The sequence below is a fragment of the Cebus imitator genome, unplaced genomic scaffold (assembly GCF_001604975.1).
Source record: "Cebus imitator isolate Cc_AM_T3 unplaced genomic scaffold, Cebus_imitator-1.0 Scaffold334, whole genome shotgun sequence".
In the NCBI taxonomy this organism is placed as follows: Eukaryota; Metazoa; Chordata; class Mammalia; order Primates; family Cebidae; genus Cebus; species Cebus imitator.
In genome coordinates this window covers 1697913-1718816 of record NW_016107649.1, presented here as the reverse complement: position 1 = coordinate 1718816, position 20904 = coordinate 1697913, and the positions used below count along the sequence as shown (strand labels likewise).

Sequence of the window (20904 nt, the reverse complement as noted above, 5' to 3'; positions counted from 1 at the left end):
AAAAAAAAAAAAAAAAAAAAAAAAAAGAAATACTTGGCTCAGGTTGGGAGAAATAAGAGGGTCATTGGAAGAAATAACACCTGGAACTTAAAAAGAGACTAAACGTTACCCGTGTGAAGAAAGAAGAAAGAGCAGTGAAACAGCTTGGAACATGCTGGAAAATATGTATTTATTTGGTGCTGAAATTTCTTCCTGAGAAAGTAGGAGCTTTGTCTCTGGCTGTACCCTACAGCCATGAGAGACCTTCATATTAACAAACAGATAACATGACTGATGAATTCGTTACTCTGGCTACATTTGCAGTTTGGTTGAAGAGGTTTGAGTTCAGCCAGCAACATCAATGTTTCAGAATTCAGGAAAACGGCCCCTGTGACAGTCAGTTTCAGGACAGGGTCTCTCCATCCACAGTTTATTCTGGGTTGCTGCCGAGGCCATATGGTGGTTCCATTTTTTTATTTGCTTTTGTTTTCATTGTAATGTGTGTGCAGCAAGCACAGACTGTTCCTAACAACAAGCGGGGAACTGTGGGCGAGAAGAATTGCTCCTCAGGGAAGGAAAGGGACAGCCACTTTGACAACGCCCATTCCATGTTAGAGAGCCTGCTGCACCCAACAACCAAAACGCAAGCAGGGAAAAAGGCCGCATTTGCCAGGAGCTGCGTCCCTCAGCAGGCTGTTTCTTAAGTCTGGGTGTACCAATTCAAGGTGTAGACTAGAGTTGAGAATCAGTACCTAGAAGTGAAATAATAACATTTTGAAGTTCATCCTCTTTTTGCCCAAATACTCTGATCTCAAGCCTAAGTCCTGCTGGTGGTTGCTGACTTGCCCCAGGCTGATAGCACGACAAGAAGGGAGAGCAGCTGGAGTGGGAGAGAGGACGAGCTTGGAGGCACTGGAGCCCAGTGCTCCAGAGAACAATGAACAGTTGCTAAACTCTTCCTCTTGAGTTTCAGCAGAGTCTATAAACTCAGCACTATGAATATCCCACTTTCACACATAATAAAACAGAATCTCAGGGCCAGGAATAGTGGCTTACCCTGTAATACCAGCACTTTGGGAGGCTGAGGCAGGGGATCACCTGAGGTCAGGAGTTTGAAACCAGCTTGGCCAACATGGCAAAACCCCGTTTCTACTAAAAACACAAAAAGCTAGTCAGATGTGCTGGCGGGCACCTATAGTCCCAGCTACTTGGGAGGCTGAAGGAGGAGAATTGCTTGAACCCAGGAGGTAGAGGTTGCAGTGAGCCAGGATCATGCAACTGCACTCCAGGCTGACCACAGAGCAAGACTCCATCTCAAAACAAAACAAAACAAAATAGAACCTCAATAGCGTCAAGTAATGTGTACGTGCCCACATAAAATTGGTGGGTCTAAAGCGTCAGTTCCTATAGCGTGACTCCAGAGTACTTTCTTTGATACTATGAGGAATTCTCTGAAGATACTGAGAGAATTCTGAGTATACTCTCACCTGAAGCACTCATTTCCAAAGCAGATTCCAGGCCAGGCCTCATTCATTACACTTTCTGTGGGCAGAGCTCCAGAGTAGGCAGTGGAACAGCATTCCCCATCTGTATTCTGATCTTGGGAAGGTTTCTCCTTGGGTCTTAGTTTTCTCTCTTGTAAAATGAGGATCAGTGGGGTCACTTCCAGTTCAAAAATTAGCTGACTGTAATTCATCTTTAAACCTGACAACCTGAACGCAGCCTGCCAACCAGGCCTTTGCCATATATCTCCTTATCTTTAAATATCCGTGTTATCGAGTGGTATTTTAAGTACCACTAAATTGATGGTTTGATACACAAACACTCACAGAGTTTCCCTGGAAACCTAAGAGAACTGGACATGCCTCCAATGTGGCATTTTTGAGGTACAGCCCTCCCACGGGGGAGGACTAAGCAACTTCTATAGGTCTCTCCTCTTCTAAGGATTCTTTTATTCTCTGCTTTCTTGGCACTGCTAAAGACAAAGAATTCATCGAGAGTCTTAATTTTCCTTCTACTCTGAAATTACAATCTAATTTGGTGGTCATCTTTTAAAAGTTGAAACCAGGCATCTTGCACTTCCCATTAGCTCTAACCCATGTTTGGTTGGCTCTGGTTTTGCTTTTCTGATATTTTTCTCTTTGGAGAAAGGAAAGTGAGAACTAGGGACATTGGCCAAACAAGTCTGTCCACTTGGTGGAGAGGTTTCCAGATAAGAAGGATCTGAAGGACTTCCCATGGGCGTGAGGGAAATTGCACACGCCATCCGGGGAAGAGGACCAGGAAGTCACTTTTTGTTTTTAAAATAGCAGTGTGGCTCTCAGGGATGACTCTGTGAGGCTCGGAGGATCACAGCTGGGGGAGGATCACAGCTGGGGGAGGCCCCAGTGAGGCTGAGTGTGGGAGCGGAACTGCCAGTCCTGCCTGAAAACTCGAAATGAGTCTTGCTTGGTTCTCCTTCCGCTGGGCGTGAGGCCCCCTGCCCAGGAGGCTGCGGGACAAATGGCCCTGTAGTGGAAACTGGGAAAATTTTAGGCATCTGATCAGAGTGGGAGCCAGCAGGGGAACCACAGTGCTGGACAGGTAAGACATTTCTCCTACTACGGTCTGTCGTTCTGTCTCTGCCTCCCTTTGTAGCAAGATCTCAGGGGCTCCGATGTTACTTATCTTAAGGCATCGTCCACTTAAGGTCCTCTTTGCCTGCTTTTCTTTTGCATAGCTGTGACATGTACGTTAGGAAGATAAAGTATGTCCAGTCAAGAGCATTGTGCAGACTGTTGGTCTATTTGACAAGACTATGTTAAAGGAAATTGAGTATCAAGCACCTAGCTGGGATCCTTTAGGACTTTCTTTATAACAGACTTTTTTTTTTTCCAAACAAGTTTTCTCATCCTTAAACAAGGAAATACTATGAAAACCAGTGCATTCATGAGCTACTGAGCTGCTGCTCTTGCCAAGAGGAGCCCTGGATATTCACTCAGCTCTGGGAGAGTCCTTCCAAAGGGCAAGGGGTGACCTTAGAAATGTAAAATGTAGGCTGCAGCCTCACACCCAGGACTGAGAGGAAAGGAGTTTGTAGTCAGCGTTAGGAAGGAGGTCAGTAAAAGTGCTGGGGCTTCATGGCCAGACAGACTTGTTTTGAAAGGAGGAACTCTGTGATGTGTGGCTTGCTTAAACCACGTTTTCTCATACTTCAGAAAGCCAGGCCATCCCACTTCACTATAGCTTTTTTCTTCCTTTCATAAAGGGCTAATGTAGTTGTTTTTCAATGCAGTTTAGTTTTGAAACACACAAATAATACTTTAATATATTCTTGTTGTAAAAGAATATCTCTAAACAGATTGTGTGTGTGTGTGTGTGTGTGTGTGTGTGTGTGTGTGTGTGTGTTTTGAGGCAGAGTCTTGCTCTGTCACCGAGGCTGGAGTGCAGTGGCACGATATTGGTTCACTGCAAAATCCACCTCCTGAATTCAAGCAATTCTCCTTCCTCAGCATCCTGAGTAGCTGGGACTACAGGCACCCACCACCACGCCCTGCTAATGTTTGTATTTTTAGTAGAGTTGGAGTCTTACCATGTTAGCCAGGTTGGTATTGAACTCCTGACCTCAGGTGATCCACCAGCCTCAGCCTCCCAAAATGCTGGAATTACAGGTGTGAGCCACTGCAGGCAGCCTTCTCTTAACTATTTTTCAAGCTCTGCACCCCCAATATACACTCTCTTTCTCTCTGCTCAAAGATTATTCTATCAATTGTTTTTTTGTGTTACCAGTTAAAGGCTTTATTTTCTGTTCTTCTGAGTTCTTAGGATAAACTGGGGCACAGGACTACAATAAATTCTCACATGGTCAAGTTCATGTGATGATCCTAAACTCCTTCCATTCAGTGAAAAAATAAAAGGATACATGGGAAACATAAATAGCTCTTTTAACTCTTAGAAATGTCTAAAAGAATTTTACTTATTTTTACCATTATTATTTTGTGTTGGTTTTGGCTTTGACAATTAATAATATTAATAATCTCCTAAGGATTAAATTCTAGATTTGCCAATTAGCAATTTGGGCTTTCCCCTTGAAGGCTTTCTTATTATAGAAATGAAAGAAGAGAAAATAAAATAACAGAAAATTAACTAGATGGATAATAGCTAGATTGACAGTTAAAGTGATTGACGCAGAGAAGATAGAGTGAGGGTAGGCGAGATTGTCCTTTTATTCAGTGGATAATAAATGCATTTAACAAATGGGTTCATTTTCCTTCTCTTTTAGTCTTCTGTAGAAAGGTGGCCTTCCCCTCCCCACCAACTGTTAAGAGACAAGCAAATAAAGAAAACATCACTATGAACAAGTTGATACACCTTATAGAGAGAGTCTTTGGGAAGAAGGTATAAATAGCCAATGTCCAATCCAAAGATAATTACAAACACTTTCATTAGCTATTTTATATTTTCTTGTTCTTTCCAAGGTTTCTCCACCCCAAACTATAGGGCCATTAGGCCTTGCTGATTTTGGACATTCTGTAAAATTTGCCTGCCTTTGTCCCTTCTCCACATCCCTGGCCACTCTGATGAATCATTTTGCCCTAATGCACAGTGTTAGCCACATGACACACTTCCACTGAGGCCCTGTAGATGAGCACTGCCCACTCACTGAGTGCGGTTTCAATGACTGCAATATAGTTACCTCACTTACTGTGCTTGGGGCACTTGGGGACATTTTGGAGCAACTAAAAATATACCACATGGGTTCCCACCTCGTCTGCTTAATGAGAATAATCTGTCTCCTCTAAATATTATGCATTCAATCTCTTGTATTTATAAGCAACTCTTTTATTATCAAAAGACTTTTATGCCTCTTCTTTCACCATGTCACCATAAAGCAAGTAACTTATTCTCATCTAATGGAATACAAAAGCAAGAGGTTCACAGGTTAATATATTTGCCTTACATGGCACAATGAATCTTTTTGAGGGACTGAGATGAAAAGAAGCCCAGATTGCTGTCTTTGCAGCCCCATTTTTTTTTTCTTTTTCCTTTTTTCTTTTTTTTGAGATGGAGTTTTGCTCTTACTGCCCAGGCTGGAGTGCAATGGCACAATCTCTGCTCGTTTCAACCTCTGCCTCCTGGGTTCAAGTGATTCTCCTGCCTCAGTCTCTCGAGTAGTTGAGATTACAGGCATATGCCACCATGCCTGGCTAATTTTGTATTTTTTAGTAGAGATGGGGTTTCTCTATGTTGATCTGGCTGGTCTCAAACTCCCAACCTCAGGTGATTCACCTGCCTCAGCCTCCCAGAGTGCTGGGATTACAGGGTCAGCCACCGTGCCCAGCTGAGCCCCATTTTTTTGTCGGTACTGTGAGGATAAAAATGATATGGAATAGAGAATTAATGTGATTGTCTGGATTCTGTCAGCTTTGTAGCTACTGGTAGATATTTTGCTGTAAATCTAAAGGTGAACTAAACTATTGCCTTGTCCAGATATTAGTAGGTTCTATCACCTGCTGTCCATCGGCGTCACCCTAGGAACTTAACAAAAAGAAAACAATGTCCAGACACTTTGCCAGAATAACTGAATCAGAATCTCTGAGGATAGGGCCAGGACATGGTTGGTTTCTTTGTTTGTTTGTTGATTTTAATCTCCAACGTGATGCTGTAATGCAGCTGGGGTTGAGAATCACAGAGTCTTGGCTATGTGAGATACAGTGGCAAAATTGAGAAGCAGAAGCAATGCCTGTTTATGAAGCCAAGAAATTAGGGCCAAAGGTACCAGCAATAGTGCAGATCATTAGAATTCTGGCTGCTGCAGTTTATCAGAGGAACAGACACATCTTCATGTGAGAATGAAGGGGAGATTTCCGACACCTCCAACAATGGCACTGATTTTCCAGTTTAAATTGGAACAACCCCACTGACTTCACTATAGATACGTTGACTTCCTGGGACTTGTAGATTTTACAAAGTCAGATTAAATGTTCTAGGTAAACAGGATGTGCTCTTCTAATGCCAGATGACTATCAGATCATACTTTTTACTCAAGGTCACTTTGTCATGTTGTATCCCAATCCCAAGAAAAAGAGCAAAAAAGAAATACTAATTATGCTTTGCATGAGCTGCCACTTTCTGGGTTGAACTAAATATAAATAGACAATAAGTCATGGCTGTTTTAAAATTATAACATGTTTCCCTACAGCCTTTTCCCCACTGACATTTCTGGATATAGTTCAAGTTAGTATATCTCATCAGTGCAGTGTTTGTCTTCTTGAGAGAGAGGACTACAGGGACTGTTCAGGATTTATCTCGGTTTCCCCAGGACCTGCAAGTTTCTGCAGAGTATGTGCTCTAAGAAGGATGGTTGAGTTAAATATACATATTAGCTAAGGGCACACTGTGATTCATAAGTTACTTACCAGCTCAGCATTTCAGATCACACAGGGTGACTCTGGTCATGATGGTTAAAATAATTGGAATCTTCCCTATTCCCTGAAAGATAATCACCAATGTGAAATCTTTAAAACTATAGCCTAGTGGAATGAGCTACTCTGGAGTGACTTGCTAAGTGCTGAGGAATTGCAAAGGCAGAAAATCTTTCCTCTTAATCAGCTTAGACTCTTAATGGAAAGCAAGTTACATTCATTGAAAATTTTAACAACAAACAATATTTACCAAGTACCTCCTATGTGGCAGGAACCATACTCAGTGATTTATAAAGATAATTGTTAACCCATTTAGTTATTCCAATAATTCAATGCCTCAGATAAAATTATAATCCCTATTTTATAGTTGGGGCAATCCAGAAAAGTTAAGTAAATTGCTGAGACAAAAAGCTGGGAAATAGTGGCATGTTAGGATTCCATCTCAGGCAGTGTGACTTCAGAGTCCATATGCCTAATTACTGTGCTATGCACAAAAAACACGCCGTGCTGAAAAGTGATCCACATGGCAGGACCAGATGACTAGCTGAGCAGAGAAATGCAGTGCATGCAGTGGAAAGATATATCTTTGGGGAGGACAAGAAAAGAAGCAATATGCCAGAAAGGTCAGAATTGAGACTTTGGAGGCAAGCTTGACCACTTGCCAAGTGTGTTCATTTAGCCAATGTTCAGTGTTTCTTTAGCCAAAGCTCAGTTTCCTCATCTGTAAAATGGAGATGGTGGTAGTTCTCATGATATGGGGTGATAATGATTAAATGAGTCTAGTCATGTGTCGTGCTTAACCTAATGCCTGCCATATAGCAAGTGTCTGGCACACAGCAAGTGCTTGGTAAGTGATAGAGCAATTGTTGTTGTTACCAAATAAATAAGCAAGACGTGAAATGATGAGTAAAACTCAGAAAACAAAAATAGAGCATAGCAGTTGCCAAGAATAACGTGAGAAGAAGCTGCAAGGTAGCAATCATTCCATCAATATTTTCTGCTAATATTGATGGCAATACTTTGCAAAAGAAAGTACAAAAAAAGCTGGAAGCAGGTCAGTTTGTTCTTTACCCAAGTGTTATGGGAGAGAAATTGACAGAGCTCATTTTACATGAGGTCATGGTGATCATGCTTGCCTGGCGAATTAGCTTAAATATCCTTTGGGCATTTGCAAATGTTTAAAGTATTTAAATATGATACAGCCACAATTTAGGAAGAATAGTGTTCTGGGCAAATAAATTCCCTGCTGCTGTGTTGGATTATTGGTCAGGGAAGAAAGGAGGGAGGGGCCCATTCAGGAGATTATTGTAACCATCTAGAGGTAAGATGATAATGTCCAAACCAATGTGGTGGCCCAACGTGCAAGCCAGTGTGGTGAGATGACAATATCCAAACCGATGAGGGGCTCTGAGCGCATCAGCAGCAGGTAACAAGATTTAGTGCCTGGTCAAATTGCTGCTCCTACTCCTGCACTGCTTGTGTGTCTAAGGACACCTGTGAGGCCGTGAGCCTGGGAGACTGGAGAATGAAGCCAGCAGTTGGCAAATCTGGGAAGGGACAGGTTAGCAGAGAGCAGTGGAAGAGGAGACAAGTTCAGTTTTCAATGATCTGAATTTACATTGAAGTGGAAATAACATAGTTGGAAAGACATGCCTAATATCTAGCAAAGAGGGGAAATAGGTATGCAGAGGAGAGATAACTTTGGGGACAAGAAAAGAGGCAATATGCCATAAAGGTTAGAGGGTGGAAACACAGTTTGGAAAATTCACAAATAAATTGATAATTAGAACTATGGAAATGGACGAGCTCACTATGAGAAAGTGTCAAGAAAGAAGAGCTGTAGACTCAGGAGAGGTATTTGGCAGGGCGCACAGTGAGGAGGTTGCAGGATGATGAGGATGGGAGGATAGAAGGAGAAATGGTATAAGCTCAGGGGCCTTGGGAACCAGGAAAGAGAAAGGGGGCTCTGCAGAGGAGGAGGCCATGTACAAGTGGAGCAGGTGCCCACTGCAGGCCAGGGAGAGTGAGGACTGCAGCAAGTGTTACAGGTTTGCCTTTACCGAACACTTTTCATAATGAGGTGAGGACTAAAGCCAAACTGTCCAGAGCAAGGAAATACTGAACTAGGAAGGACTTCTCAGAGTACTGTATTTCTTGAGGTTGGAGAAGGCGGGATACAGTAATACTTTTATTTTTTCATTTGGAGTAGTGCACACATTACATGGTCAAAGTCTAACAAAATCCCTAGAGAAGGAAATGAAGATTTAGAAGAGAAGTCACCGGCCAAGGACAGCAAAGCCTTTTCTTAGAGGGAACTAATGGATGGGGGCCGAATAGGGAGGAAGGGCAGGCTAAGGTGGCCCTGCCAATTACTGTGATGTTGGAATATTTTAAGCCACGTGGCAAATAACTGCTTCCTCCACCCCCTGGCGTGCCTCCCCACCCCCTGGGGTGCCTCCCCACCTCTGCTTTAGCCGTCTATCCCCTTTCCTGGGATCCTCCACAGACTTCCCTACTATCCAGCAGTGATACTGCTAAGGTCTGGCCCAGCAGGAGACCCCCACTCCCTGCTCCTGCACAGTGGACAGATACTGTTATGATTGGTCCATCATTATTATTATTATTAAAATATTCAAGTATTATTTTAGATCTTACCTAATATGTGGTAGAACCATAGAACTCTAAGGCTTGAGAACAACCTAATATAAACAACCTAATGTAAAATGAGCTCTGCCAAATTTTCTCCCATAACACTTGGGTATAGAGCACACTGGGCTGAGTGTGGTGGCTCATGCCTGTAATCCCAGCATTTTGGGAGGCCAAGATGGTTTGATCACTTGAGGTCAAGAGTTTGAGACCAGCCTGGCCAATATGGTGAAACCCTGTCTCTACTAAAAATACAAAAATCAGCCAGCATAGTGGTGCATGTGCCTGTAGTCCAGCTGCTCGGGAGGCTGGGGCAGGAGAATCGCTTGAGCCTGGGAGGCAGAGGTTGCAGTGAGCTGAGATCACACCATTGCACTCCATCATGGGCATTGCAGTGAGACTCCCTTTCAAAAAAAAAAAAAGAACAAACTGACCCACTCCACAGGGCTTCCCTCCATCTGCAATTGGAATGCACGCCTGGCATTGTTTTGCCAGGGCTTAGGGAAACCCCTCCACATGGTGAATTAATGCAAGATAGACTAGATAAGAGCAGAGTTAGGAACTCAATGTTTTCATACAGATGGCAATCTCTTGCTTAAAGGCTAAGCTCCTCAGTGACTTACAACAAGGAAAGATGGATAAAAGGTTATCAACACTGCCCACATGTGCAGTGTGTTTTGGAAAACTTGATCCCATTGTATACAAACAAATGTTCCCCTGTAATCTGATAATACTGAGCTTCCCTGACACAATGCTTCTGCAGGGCCTGATTTCAAGGCAATAGAAAATTAAATAGAAAAAAAATGTCTTCAAGGCAGTTCTTTAATTGGTATTGTGTCCCTTGTTTGTGTTAAATAAATATTTAGCTTATAGTTCTACATGTGCAAGAGATGAATCATCTAATCAAATAAGGTCAGCAAAGATAAGTCTCACCACCTCTGCAGCTGAAAATACAGATTTATGAAGGCAGGCTCTTAAAGTTACACTTAAGGGCTTTTAATTTGTACTTCTACAGTTCTGGGAGGTGGCTACTGATGACACTCTATCCTTATTGCAACTTTATGCCTCATAGAGATGAGCAGAGGAATAATCACAGTAAAATTTGCAATGATAGTTCTCCTGAAAGTTGGCATTGCCAACTATCATCCCCCATTAAGAGAAACTCTATTCTTTAGGATTAGAATGCTTATATGTGCTCATCTATTTTCAGATTCAATTAGTCTCTATTTTGCTAAGTACACATTTCCAAAAGGGCTGCCTGAGCATAGTCTGTATCCCAGAACACAGGGTTTGGGGGACACTAGTTTATATGCCCTTGGCTTTTTTCAAAGGTTACAATATTGTGTCCAGTTATCCGGCTACAGGCCAAGGTTTAGTAAGAAGCATGATTTCCCTTGCTATTGTACTAACACAATTAGTTCCTTTCTTAAAGAGAAGCTATGTATATAACATCACCTACTGCATGGACATGAAAGCTCAGCAGCTTACATATAGATAGAACCTTCACCCTCTCCTTCATTTTGCAAACACATTTCTTAGGTTTCATGTACTCACCATCTCCAAGTCCTTATCCCTCAGACACTTTATAACTCTTCTCCATATAATTTCCATCCAAACATCCCAATGGGATTTTCTTTGCTAAGAGCATACCATGTCTCCAAATCCAATGAGCAATATCAATCTCCTCCTTAATGGACTTCTCGGCATCACTGGACATAGTTGACCATCCCCTTCTTTTTTTGAGGGTGATGGAATTTCAACCTTTCCACCCAGGCTGGAGTGCAATGGTGTGATCTTGGCTCACTGCAACCACCACCTCCTGGATCGAAGCAATTCCCCTGCCTCAGCTTCCTGAGTAGCTTGGATTACAGGTGTCCGCCACCACGTCCAGCTGATTTTTGTATTTTTAGTAGAGATGGGGTTTTACCATGTTGACCAGGCAGCTCTCAAACTCCTGACACCTGGTGATCCACCCGCCTTGGCCTCCCAAAGTGCTGGGATTACAGGCATGTAATCCCATGTAATCCCGGGAGCTACCGCACCTGGCCCCCTTCTTAAAACTTGACTTTCCCTGGTTTCCTTGATTCTCAACTAGCCTTGTTTGCCCCCTGTTCCTGCCTCTCTGGTTTCCTTCCTGTCTCAGGTGATTAGCGACTCTTTAGAGCTGGTGACAGGAGCACTAAGAAAAATTTACTGAGGCAGTTGTAGGAAAAGAAAGGCAGATTTATCAGAAAAAGTATGAAAATACGTTGCAAGGATGCAACGGGCAGGCCAGCAGAAAGGAGCTGACTGCAACAAGACACAGCCTTGCTGGGGGTTTTATAGAATGTTGCTTCTATTGTGTGCTGAAGAGGGCTTTGTGTAGTGCTGACAATGCCAAGGTTGCAGGGAGCTAACTTGCATTATTTTTAATCAGGCAAGAGTCTGATCATAAGTTGGGCACAGGAAGATTGTGAGTTATTTGCACTGGAAGGCTATGTGTTCTGGATCATGAAGAAAGGCAGATTTATAGCTTATCTGCTTTATACTTTTGCTTTCACCTGGTCCTGCCAGCCTGATTCTTTTTCCCTAATTAGGACTCCACAATTTCCAATAGTCTTGGCCTGGTCGTCTTTCTCAACTGGACATTTGATTGTTAGAATTCTGGGGGATTTGTTCCTAGGCTGCCTTCTCTAGTCTCTCTATTGCCTCCCTAATCAATCTTACCTAATCCTTTAGTTGCAATGACAAGTCCTCCCCACCTTGGCCTCTGCTCACCTCACCAGCTCTGCCTTGTACCCTTCACCTGCTCTCTTTTCATGTTCCAGCCACTCTGGCCTGATTGCAGTTCTTCAAATGTCTCATGCTCTTTCTTCACCTCAGGGTCTTTGCACATGATCTTTTTTTCCACCTAGAACCATCTCCTTCCCCTTCTTCCAAACTCCCTTGTCGTTTTTAGCTAACTCCAACTTATGCTTCAGGTTTTGACTCAATTAAATACTTCCCCTGGAATATCTTCCACAAATCCCTAAGACTAAGTCATGTCCTTTTGATACAGACGTTTGTAAACAGTTCAGCATAATGGTTCAGGGAATAAGCTCTGGAGTTAGACTTTCTAGGTTCAAATCCTGGCTCTGACACTCACCAGCTGTATGATCACAGGCAAAATATTTAACCACTCAGTGGCTCAGTTAACTTTATATTATACTAGATCTATGCCCTTTAATTAGATATCATGCTAAAACCACCCCATTAGGATTGTAAAGATTAAGTGATTTAATAATGTCAGTGCTGAGTTTAGTGCGTGGCACATAGTAAGTCCTCAACAAATGTTAATATTATGATTATTCTTCTTGGTAGCACTTTCACAGCCACAGTTAAACAATGAATTGAGTAACTTATTCTTCAATAATGTTCATCCACTTTATTAGACTTCAAGCTTCATGGAGACAGGGTCCATCGTCTTGTTTACTGCTACTTCCCCTTCACTTAGTAGAACTCTTAACATGTAACGGGACTTCATAAATGTTTTTCCAGTAAAGGAATACACAAACGAATAGAGGAGTAAAGGAATAAATAGTTTTACTTCATGGAATATTTATAACCATAAATATAATACAAGCAGGAAGGCTAAGGGCCTAGACTAAGTGTGTGTAGGTATTCAGGGGAAGTAGAGACTATTTATAACTGGACAGATCCGGAAACCTTCATCTGCGAGGAAGCCCTTTGCCTGGACATTGAAGGATGGATAGAATCTGAATATGCAGTGATTGTTCTGGGGCTAAGGGACAGAAAAAGATGAGGATTCCTAAAACAAATAAATGGCAGGATTATTTTGATTTTCCCAAACACAGGAAAATTGTTTGACAGTAATTGCTCCTGTCCACCCCCAAAATTAACTCTCAAAGATTGACTTGGCATTTTTACTTTCGCATGAGCACTGGAAAATATCTTGCACTATTTTAGCGTATGAAAAAGCAACTGACTTTGGTAGTGAAAATATTAGAGATGTTTATTACATATGCTCACTCTTATAAAGTCACTTTCACTGATCCTTAAGGAGAACCTTAAGGATCAGTGAAAGTGATTTCCTTTATTCTGAAAGCAGTGAAAAATTGAAAAGGGAATGTTGTGAGAAGAGTGCTTGAGGAAAATCAATTTTGCATCTCTGTAGAGAGACAGCAGACAAATAAAGAAAGGAGGCCATTGCTATGGCATACATGAGGGGCAGTGAAAGCCTGGATTGTGTAGTAAGTCAGAGGTAGGGGGATAAATGCAAGATAGTTACAGTCAGTCTCAGAAGTTAACCTGAATGAGGCTGCATTTGAGTAGAAATGACTGAAGAATTTTAGACTTTTAGAATAGTAATAGAAGACTTGAAGAAACCAACTCCTGCATCCCAATTTTGAAATCATTGAGTGCAGTCAAACCCCTGGATTTTACTGATAAGAAAACAGTCTCAGAGAGATAAAGTGACTTGCCCCACATTACACAGCTAATTAGTGGCAAAGTGAGGCTAGAAGTTTCTTTCCAGTTGCCTGGTCAGGTGTCTATAAAGTTTTTCTTTGTGTTCTGGAGATGGTGTTTCACTCGTTGCCCAGGCTGGAGTGTAATGGCTCAATCTCGGCTCACTGCAACCTCTGCCTCCTGGGTTCAAGGGATTCTCCTGCTTCAGTCTCTCAGGTAGCTGGGTTTGCAGGCACCTGCCACCATTCCCAGCTAATTTTTTGTATTTTTTTTAGTAGACACGGGGTTTCACGTCAGGCTGGTCTTGAACTCCTGACCTCAGATGATCTACCCACATGGGCCTCCCAAAGTGCTGGTTAATTTCCCACCAAGAAGATCTCTTAGCTCGAATGGCACCTTGTTCTCAGAGGAATAGACTGCTTTGTTTCTAATTTTGCCACTACCATATATCAGCTGTGTGGTCTCAGTGAATTAGTCATCCATCTAAGCTTCTGTTTTCCATATCTGAAAAGTGGGGGTAATTTAATAGTATCAGAGGCTTCTTGAGAGGGTTAGACGGCATAACCCTTGCATAACCCTTGCTCCTGTTCTCAGCAGCAGGTCTAGAACATAGTGAGCACCCCTTAAGGCTGGGCTCCTACAGTCATTCTCACACCAGCAGTTATTACCCATAATCCTATCATACGTGGTTGCTCCAATTGGCTAAAATTTTGAGAATCATTGGTAGATCTCTTGGAGTTCTGACTGATTCAGCTCCTACCTACCTAGAAAGAGCTACACTTAGCTCTTTCTGGGCCGAGTTTTCTGATCTCAGGGCTGATGACGGATTTCTAACAGAAGAGTTGATCTTAAGCACTGATTGTTTTCTTATTGTTTATTTATTTATTATTTTTTTTCTTTTAGAGAGATAGGGTCTTGCTCTGTGGTGCAGGCTTAACTAGAATGGTAAAATCATAGCTCACTGCAGGCTTGAACTCCACAGCTCATGGATTCAAGCCATCTTCCCACCCCAGACCCCTGAGTAGCTAGGTGCATGCCTCTGCACTAAGCTAATTAAAAAAAATTTTTTTTTTTGTACAATACAGGATCTCACTTTGTTGCTCAGGCTGGTCTTGAACTCCTGGCTTCAAGTGATCCTCCCTCCCTGGGCTCTGAAAATGCTGGGATTGAAAGGCATGAGTTACCATACCCAGCCAGCACTGGCTGTTTCTAAGAGATGTGAGAACAGGCCAGTTCCACAGTGAAGGTTCCTGGTGCACAAATCACTCTGCAAGAGAACGTCATTAATGGTGGCTTCAAGGAACCCAGACCATTCATCCTCCAGGTGCAGTGTTGCTGAGAACCTTGATGACATATTCCTGGCATATGATGTCAGGCTGTGCTTTATTTTCCTCTCCCTCTCTTCTAACTTCACAGACAGGAAAATGGATTCAGAAGAGACCAGGAAGTTGCTCATAGCCACAAGGTTAATACTGAGGGCTAGGTCATATTTCCCAGCTTTTCTAAGAAATAGCTGGCTCACACAGGTTGGTGAGTTTTAGTAGAGAGCATCCTAGATTTTAATTTAAAAATAGAGGGAGATTGGGAATGACATCTGTTCATATTCTTTCTCTTTCTGCCTCTGTTTCTCGCTTTGTCTCACAGTCTTTGTCTGACATTTACTCCAGGAATTTTAGAAGAAATATGAACTTTTAGGGAATTTAGCAATAGAGGGGCCCCACTGAAGACAAATTGCCTTGAATATAGGATTTTTCCCCCCATTGCCTAGGTTATACGGTTTTTACTTGCTTCCTTACAGGTACAGATACCTGTGAGCTGGAAGGTTTGTACGATTAATGATGTGGGCTAAAGAAAAGTTTGTCTTCAGGTCTCTATCCAGGTGTGACAGCAACCCCTAAAGCTGAGGTGAATTTCAGCTGGTATCTCTGTTCCCATAGTTCAGGTCCATGCCATACTGGTTGTCAAATATGTTGACTATTTTCTTTCTTTCAACGTAGTGGCTTTCACCTTTCTTTTGACTGAAGAATCCTTGACCTTTGCTGTGTAACTGATGACTGTATGTCACCTTCTGCATCCAGAGAACACCCTCCTCCCCGTGGTGGGGTCCTTCCTACATCTCCATTTCTTTTGGCTTGTGATCTTGTTGTCAACAAATGAGTCAACATAAATAAGGATGTTAATTTATCCAAAATTGTCTCAGCAGAGGCAGAGGGTGGGGGAAGATGGGGACAGTATTGGCCAATGGCCTATACAAAGGGCCAGACATGACTGTTTGGGAACATTGGAATTCTTGCTAACTCTGACCAAACAAAAGGATGCACTGCTGACATTGGGAAACTGTAGAAAGATATGGAGCCAGCTCTAGTCCTTCTAGTATGTGAGTCCTTCCTGGGTTATCAGATTCGAAGGGAGGCTCATTAACTATTCAGTTACTAAGTCTCTTCTCCTTGATTAACTGCCTAGGTAGGGAACCAATTAGTATGACGTACTAGGTTGGAGCCTGAAAAAACTATTTTGCCTCTCAAATACCTGACTCATTCTATATTAGCCTGTTCAATACCCACAAAGTCACACCATCTTTCAATAAGGGAGAGAAAACTTCCAATAGAAAATTAAGCAGGGCATTGCTTTGATTTCCCCACAGCAGAGGCATCTGGTCTTAAACAATTGCTATAACCTAAAGTGCAAAGCATTTCCCCCAAACCATTGAGTTTCAGAATTTAAAAAATGTGTTTGATTGTCAAATTTGCAAATTGGATCGGTTTTCCAGTTTTCCACTGAGGAAGAGGAAAAGGTGGCCATTGGCAGCTGGCGATTGAAATACGATTTTCCCTGGCATGTAAACCTTGCCTATCATCAGTGTGTTATCCTGGCCATGCTTTCCTGGTGCTCCCTGCAACAATGCAGCCAAAGCCTTCCCTTCTGGATGGTTGCTTTCTGGATTATATTGACAATCAGAATAATAATTATTGCAGCCTGCATTTCTGGAGTTCTTCATGGTCTTTAATCTCATCTGAGTCTCAGAAAACTGTGAGAGAGAATTAGGGGTGGTACAATTATTTCCATTTTAGAGACGGGCAAACTTGGACTCAGAGAAGACAATGACTTACACAAGGACACAGTTTCTAGTAATCCCGGATCCTAACCATACATTGTGTCCCTTAGTCTAGCATTCTTTTGACAACAACACATGGGCATAGAAAAGCCATTAGGAGAGGAGTGTGCACAAAGTAGATTGCCTTGGTCCCCAGACCTTTTAGGGTCGAGATTATTCCATGTGACGCCATACTTTTTAAATGCAAGAATGATTAATCTGGTCACCAAGAAGCTGTTATCATCAGCATTATAAAGGGAATTTTCAAAAATCAATACATAAGGCCAGGTATGATGACTCACGTCTGTAATTTTGGCACTTCGGGAGGCTGAGGCAGGAGGATTGCTTGAGGCCAGGAGTTCAAGACCAGCCTGGGCAATAGAGTGAGACCCTGTCTCAAAAAATAGAAATAAAATAAAATGAAAAATTTAAAAACAATCAGTGAATAAGATGAGATATATAATGATACTAATATTCCATAGTATGCATTATAATATGAAACGATACTATAAGATACAACTTACATTTTTATAACCAAGTCCAGCAGTTTTCATACTAATGGATCAGTCTATTAATATGGGTCATTAAGTCCATTCAGTGGGTTGCTACCAGAATTAAATTAAAAATGGGGTAAGATACTTTATGATAGAATTGAAAATACCAAAGTACATTGCATGTAGCAAAACTGAAGTGTTCCCTATTCAGTTTTTTTGTTCATAACTTATGTGTACTAGATGACAGTGTTTAAAATATTTCTTACACATGCATCTGCTACCTTTTCCTGTTTACATGTACCATTCTCAGCCTCTCAACCCCCGTTATCCTAACATGATCATCACCCAAAGGTCTGGGCGGAGAATGCTAAGTTATTTCCTTCGTGCTCCTCCTTCCTTTTCTCTCTCTATTGAAAAGGTTCTCGTGTAGGATGACCTTCAAGACAGGGCTTGAGAGTTCTTTCCTTGATTAAGAAATAAATTGCTGTATTTCTAAACCATCATATTTCCATTTCAGCCCAACCACCTCAAACTTGAAGACATGAAATCCCCAAGGAGAACCACCTTGTGCCTCATGTTTATTGTGATTTATTCTTCCAAAGCTACACTGAACTGGAATTCTGAATCTACTATTCATCCTTTGGTGAGTACACCCATATCTGCTATAATTTTTCTTGTCACATTTCTCAGTTTATTGGGAATGTTACAGAATGACAATGGTTCTTTTAAAAAGTTTAGGGAGAAAAACGTTTAGGGAGAGAAGAAAACTCTTCCCATAATTGCAACATAAGAAAAAATGTTGCAAATGAGGAGAAGAGGTGAATATAAACCTAGGTCAGTGTATTTGCTGGGCGACCACTTGCTATGCTCTGAAATAAGTAGTGGTGTCAAGGGAACATCAATGTAACTTCAAGAGAAACCTCCCAGGCTTCCTTCCTTCACTAGATTGCAATCAGTAGGCCTGAGGTGTCCAGTCTGTGAAACTCACAACAATAACAACAAAACAGATTTGAAAGATTGAGCAGAATGTATGTTTTCAAAGGATTCATTCTAACTGGTTTATCAGACTAGAACATGCTCCAAAAGACATTAATCTCTGTGTGTGTCTCAATCACAGACTGATACAGCTGAAGGGACCATAGACATCATCTAAGACCTTTGCTGACAAATTATCCAGGTGTTTTTGTCTTTGGAAAGTTAATGAGAGTTTAGCGTAAGTAAAGGGAAGGACAAGTACCCTCTTATTCCGGAAATTTTCGGGCTATTCCTTACTTAGACTTCTCCCTGCATCAAAGGGCATGTTCCTCATTGGAAATCTTTGGAGACTGATGTAATTCTCTCTGTCTCAATTTCTTCATCTGTAAAATGATACTAATAGTAGTACTGATTTTCTTTGATCGTTATGAAAATGGAATTAGTTTATACCCTAAGATGCCCTAGAACAGTGTCTGGCACATAATAAATGTTATATAAGTGTTTGCTGTTATTATTTCTCTTATTGTAATGGTATTTTCCACTTTTTTGTTTCAGATGTTTCAGTTCTATTTTTTTGTCAGTCACTGTTGTTAGAGCTTCACTGGTACATTTTTAACATGATAAAATGTCCCTCTTTGCCCTACTTTGTATGTTATAATTTAATTATTTGTCTGCTATTCCAGTTGTCATGTCTGCTTTTGTTTGTGTGCTTGTTTGATTTTTGTCCTTTATTTTTTTAAGCCTTTATATCCCACTTTATCATTCCCTTGTAAACAATGTGTGTTTGATTTTTTTCTTTTAAATCAAACTTAAGCAAGTAAATTTGCATCATTTATTACCATTTGATATCATTTTCAAAATGCTTGATCTTACCTTTAGGATTTTGTTTCCCGGCTACGCGCTTTCTTCCTATTTCCATTTTTGTTTCTTTCATTGTTTGACCTAGGTTATCTTTGTCTTTTCTTTATTTCTCTCATGACTTGGGGGATATATATGGTGTGTCACCTCTTCCAAACTCCAGTATGCAGGGTACAACCTATACGCTCACACACAATAGCCTGCCCATCTAAACAGAGGAGGGAAACACTAAAGCTTCTTGCGAATTCACATAGCAGTGCAGAACTCTGGCTATCCAAGGTAGGTGAGGTAAAAGCCAGGACCTGAGATTATCTCAGCAATGGGGTCAACTTTGCTCTGTTCCAGTGTTTCTTAGTGCTACTGGCTGCAGCAGTGCCTGCCCTCTGTGCCACATCTGCCCTCCTAGTGATGGCCCTGGCAAAGCCCCTTCATCTACCTGGTGGTGAAGGCTGGTCAGGGGAAGCTGACCTCCAAGGGCTCTTGGTGGAATGTGAACTCCATCTTCCTGGAAGACCCCACTTTTCCTTGCTAGATCTATCCTTCAAGGTATAATGCCTTCATATAACCCAAAGGCTGAGGACTCCCATTGGAAAAGTGTGCTTGAGGCTGCCTGATCAGTTTACACTGCCCTAAGCTGCCACTCAGTTTCCATGATTGACCTTCTACCATCTTAAATGCAATATATATGCAACGTGTAGTGATGGGCTTGGTTTTTTCAAATCGTGGTAACCACCTAACATAAAATTTAATGTCTTAAAACCATTTTCAAGCATACAGTTCAGTAGTATTAAGTATATTCACATTATTATAAAACTAATTTCCATAATTTTTTTATTTTGCAAAACTCAAACTTTATACCCATTTGACAGTAACTCTTCATTTCCTCCCGCACTGACAGCTGCTGGTACCACTATTCTAATTTCTGTGTCTACAAATTTGGTGATTCTAGATACCTCATGTAAGTGGAATCATAGAGTATTTGTCTTTTTGTGTCTGGCTTGTTTCACTTAGCATATTGTTCTCAGGGTTTATCCATTATAGCATTTCTTCCCTTTTTAAGGCTGAATAATGTCCTGTTGTATATATGTACTGTATTTTGTTTGTCCATTCATCCATCCATGGACATGAGTTGCTTCTACCTCTTGGCTGTTGTGAATAATGTGCCTATGAACATGAATATACACATGTGGGGTGAAGGCCTTTTAAAGTGTGATGATGTAGCCCAGTGCTTCTCAAACTTTCACGTGTGCACAGATCTGCCCAGAGACCTCGCTAAAGTACAGATTTTAGCTCAGTATGCTTGGGTGGGGCCAGGATGTTGGCTTTCACACATGGTGCCCTGGCTCATGCTCCAGTGACCACTCTTAGAGTTATAGGCTGTGCATACTCAACTTTGACATCAGGCCTGAGTGGAAGCCCAGCTTTGACTGTCATTACCTTTTGAAACTTTGTCAACTTTCTTCATTTCCCTGAGCCTCTTTCCTCCACATAAAATAAGACTAAATCATGTCTCCTTCATTTGTTTGTTGTGAGGCTTAAATGTCCTACATGTAAGCCGCAGCACGGTGACTAGCACAGAGCCCAAGTGCTTATGAATTTGCAGTTATTTTTAACATTCTAGTATTAGGCTGGTGCACAAGTAATTGCAGCTTTTGCAATTACTTTGAATATAAATAAACCCCTCTAAATATACTTACGTGAGGAGATACTGCTAGAGGACTCTTGCTCAGACAGTTTTCTAACACAGTAGAAAAGATGTTAAATTGGAGGTTTCAGGTATACGGCAGGGCTCGAGTGAGTAGGGGTAAGATTTGGGAAAGCAGGATCCTTTGCTTATCACCTCGTTTGCCATCCTGCTCCCTGGGAATTTTCTTCTTCATGAATAAAAAGCCATCTCTCATTCCTGACTGATTACCTACCTCCACTCCAGGCTCCCTGCCCCACTGCCACAACAATTATGTGTGAAGTCATCATGTCCGACAGGTGGGGCACTTCCTGGAATTGGTGA

General features: G+C 41.7%; 1 protein-coding gene across 7 annotated transcripts in view; it reads left to right on the top strand.

Annotated features, from left to right (window-relative positions):
- ADGRF5 (adhesion G protein-coupled receptor F5) overlaps positions 1–20904 on the top strand; it is a 100197-nt gene that overhangs the window by 29435 nt on the left and 49858 nt on the right. For 2 of the 7 annotated variants that reach the window (XM_017505154.2, XM_017505155.2), the window contains exons 1-2: positions 2265–2562; positions 17581–17706. In XM_017505154.2, coding sequence (XP_017360643.1) covers positions 17605–17706 — 102 coding nt within the window. In that variant the 5' untranslated portion in view covers positions 2265–2562; positions 17581–17604. Of the gene's footprint in view, positions 1–2264; positions 2563–17580; positions 17707–20904 lie in introns of those variants that run through there. The other 5 variants (XM_017505158.2, XM_017505152.2, XM_017505153.2 and 2 more) reach the window with 3 other exon arrangements.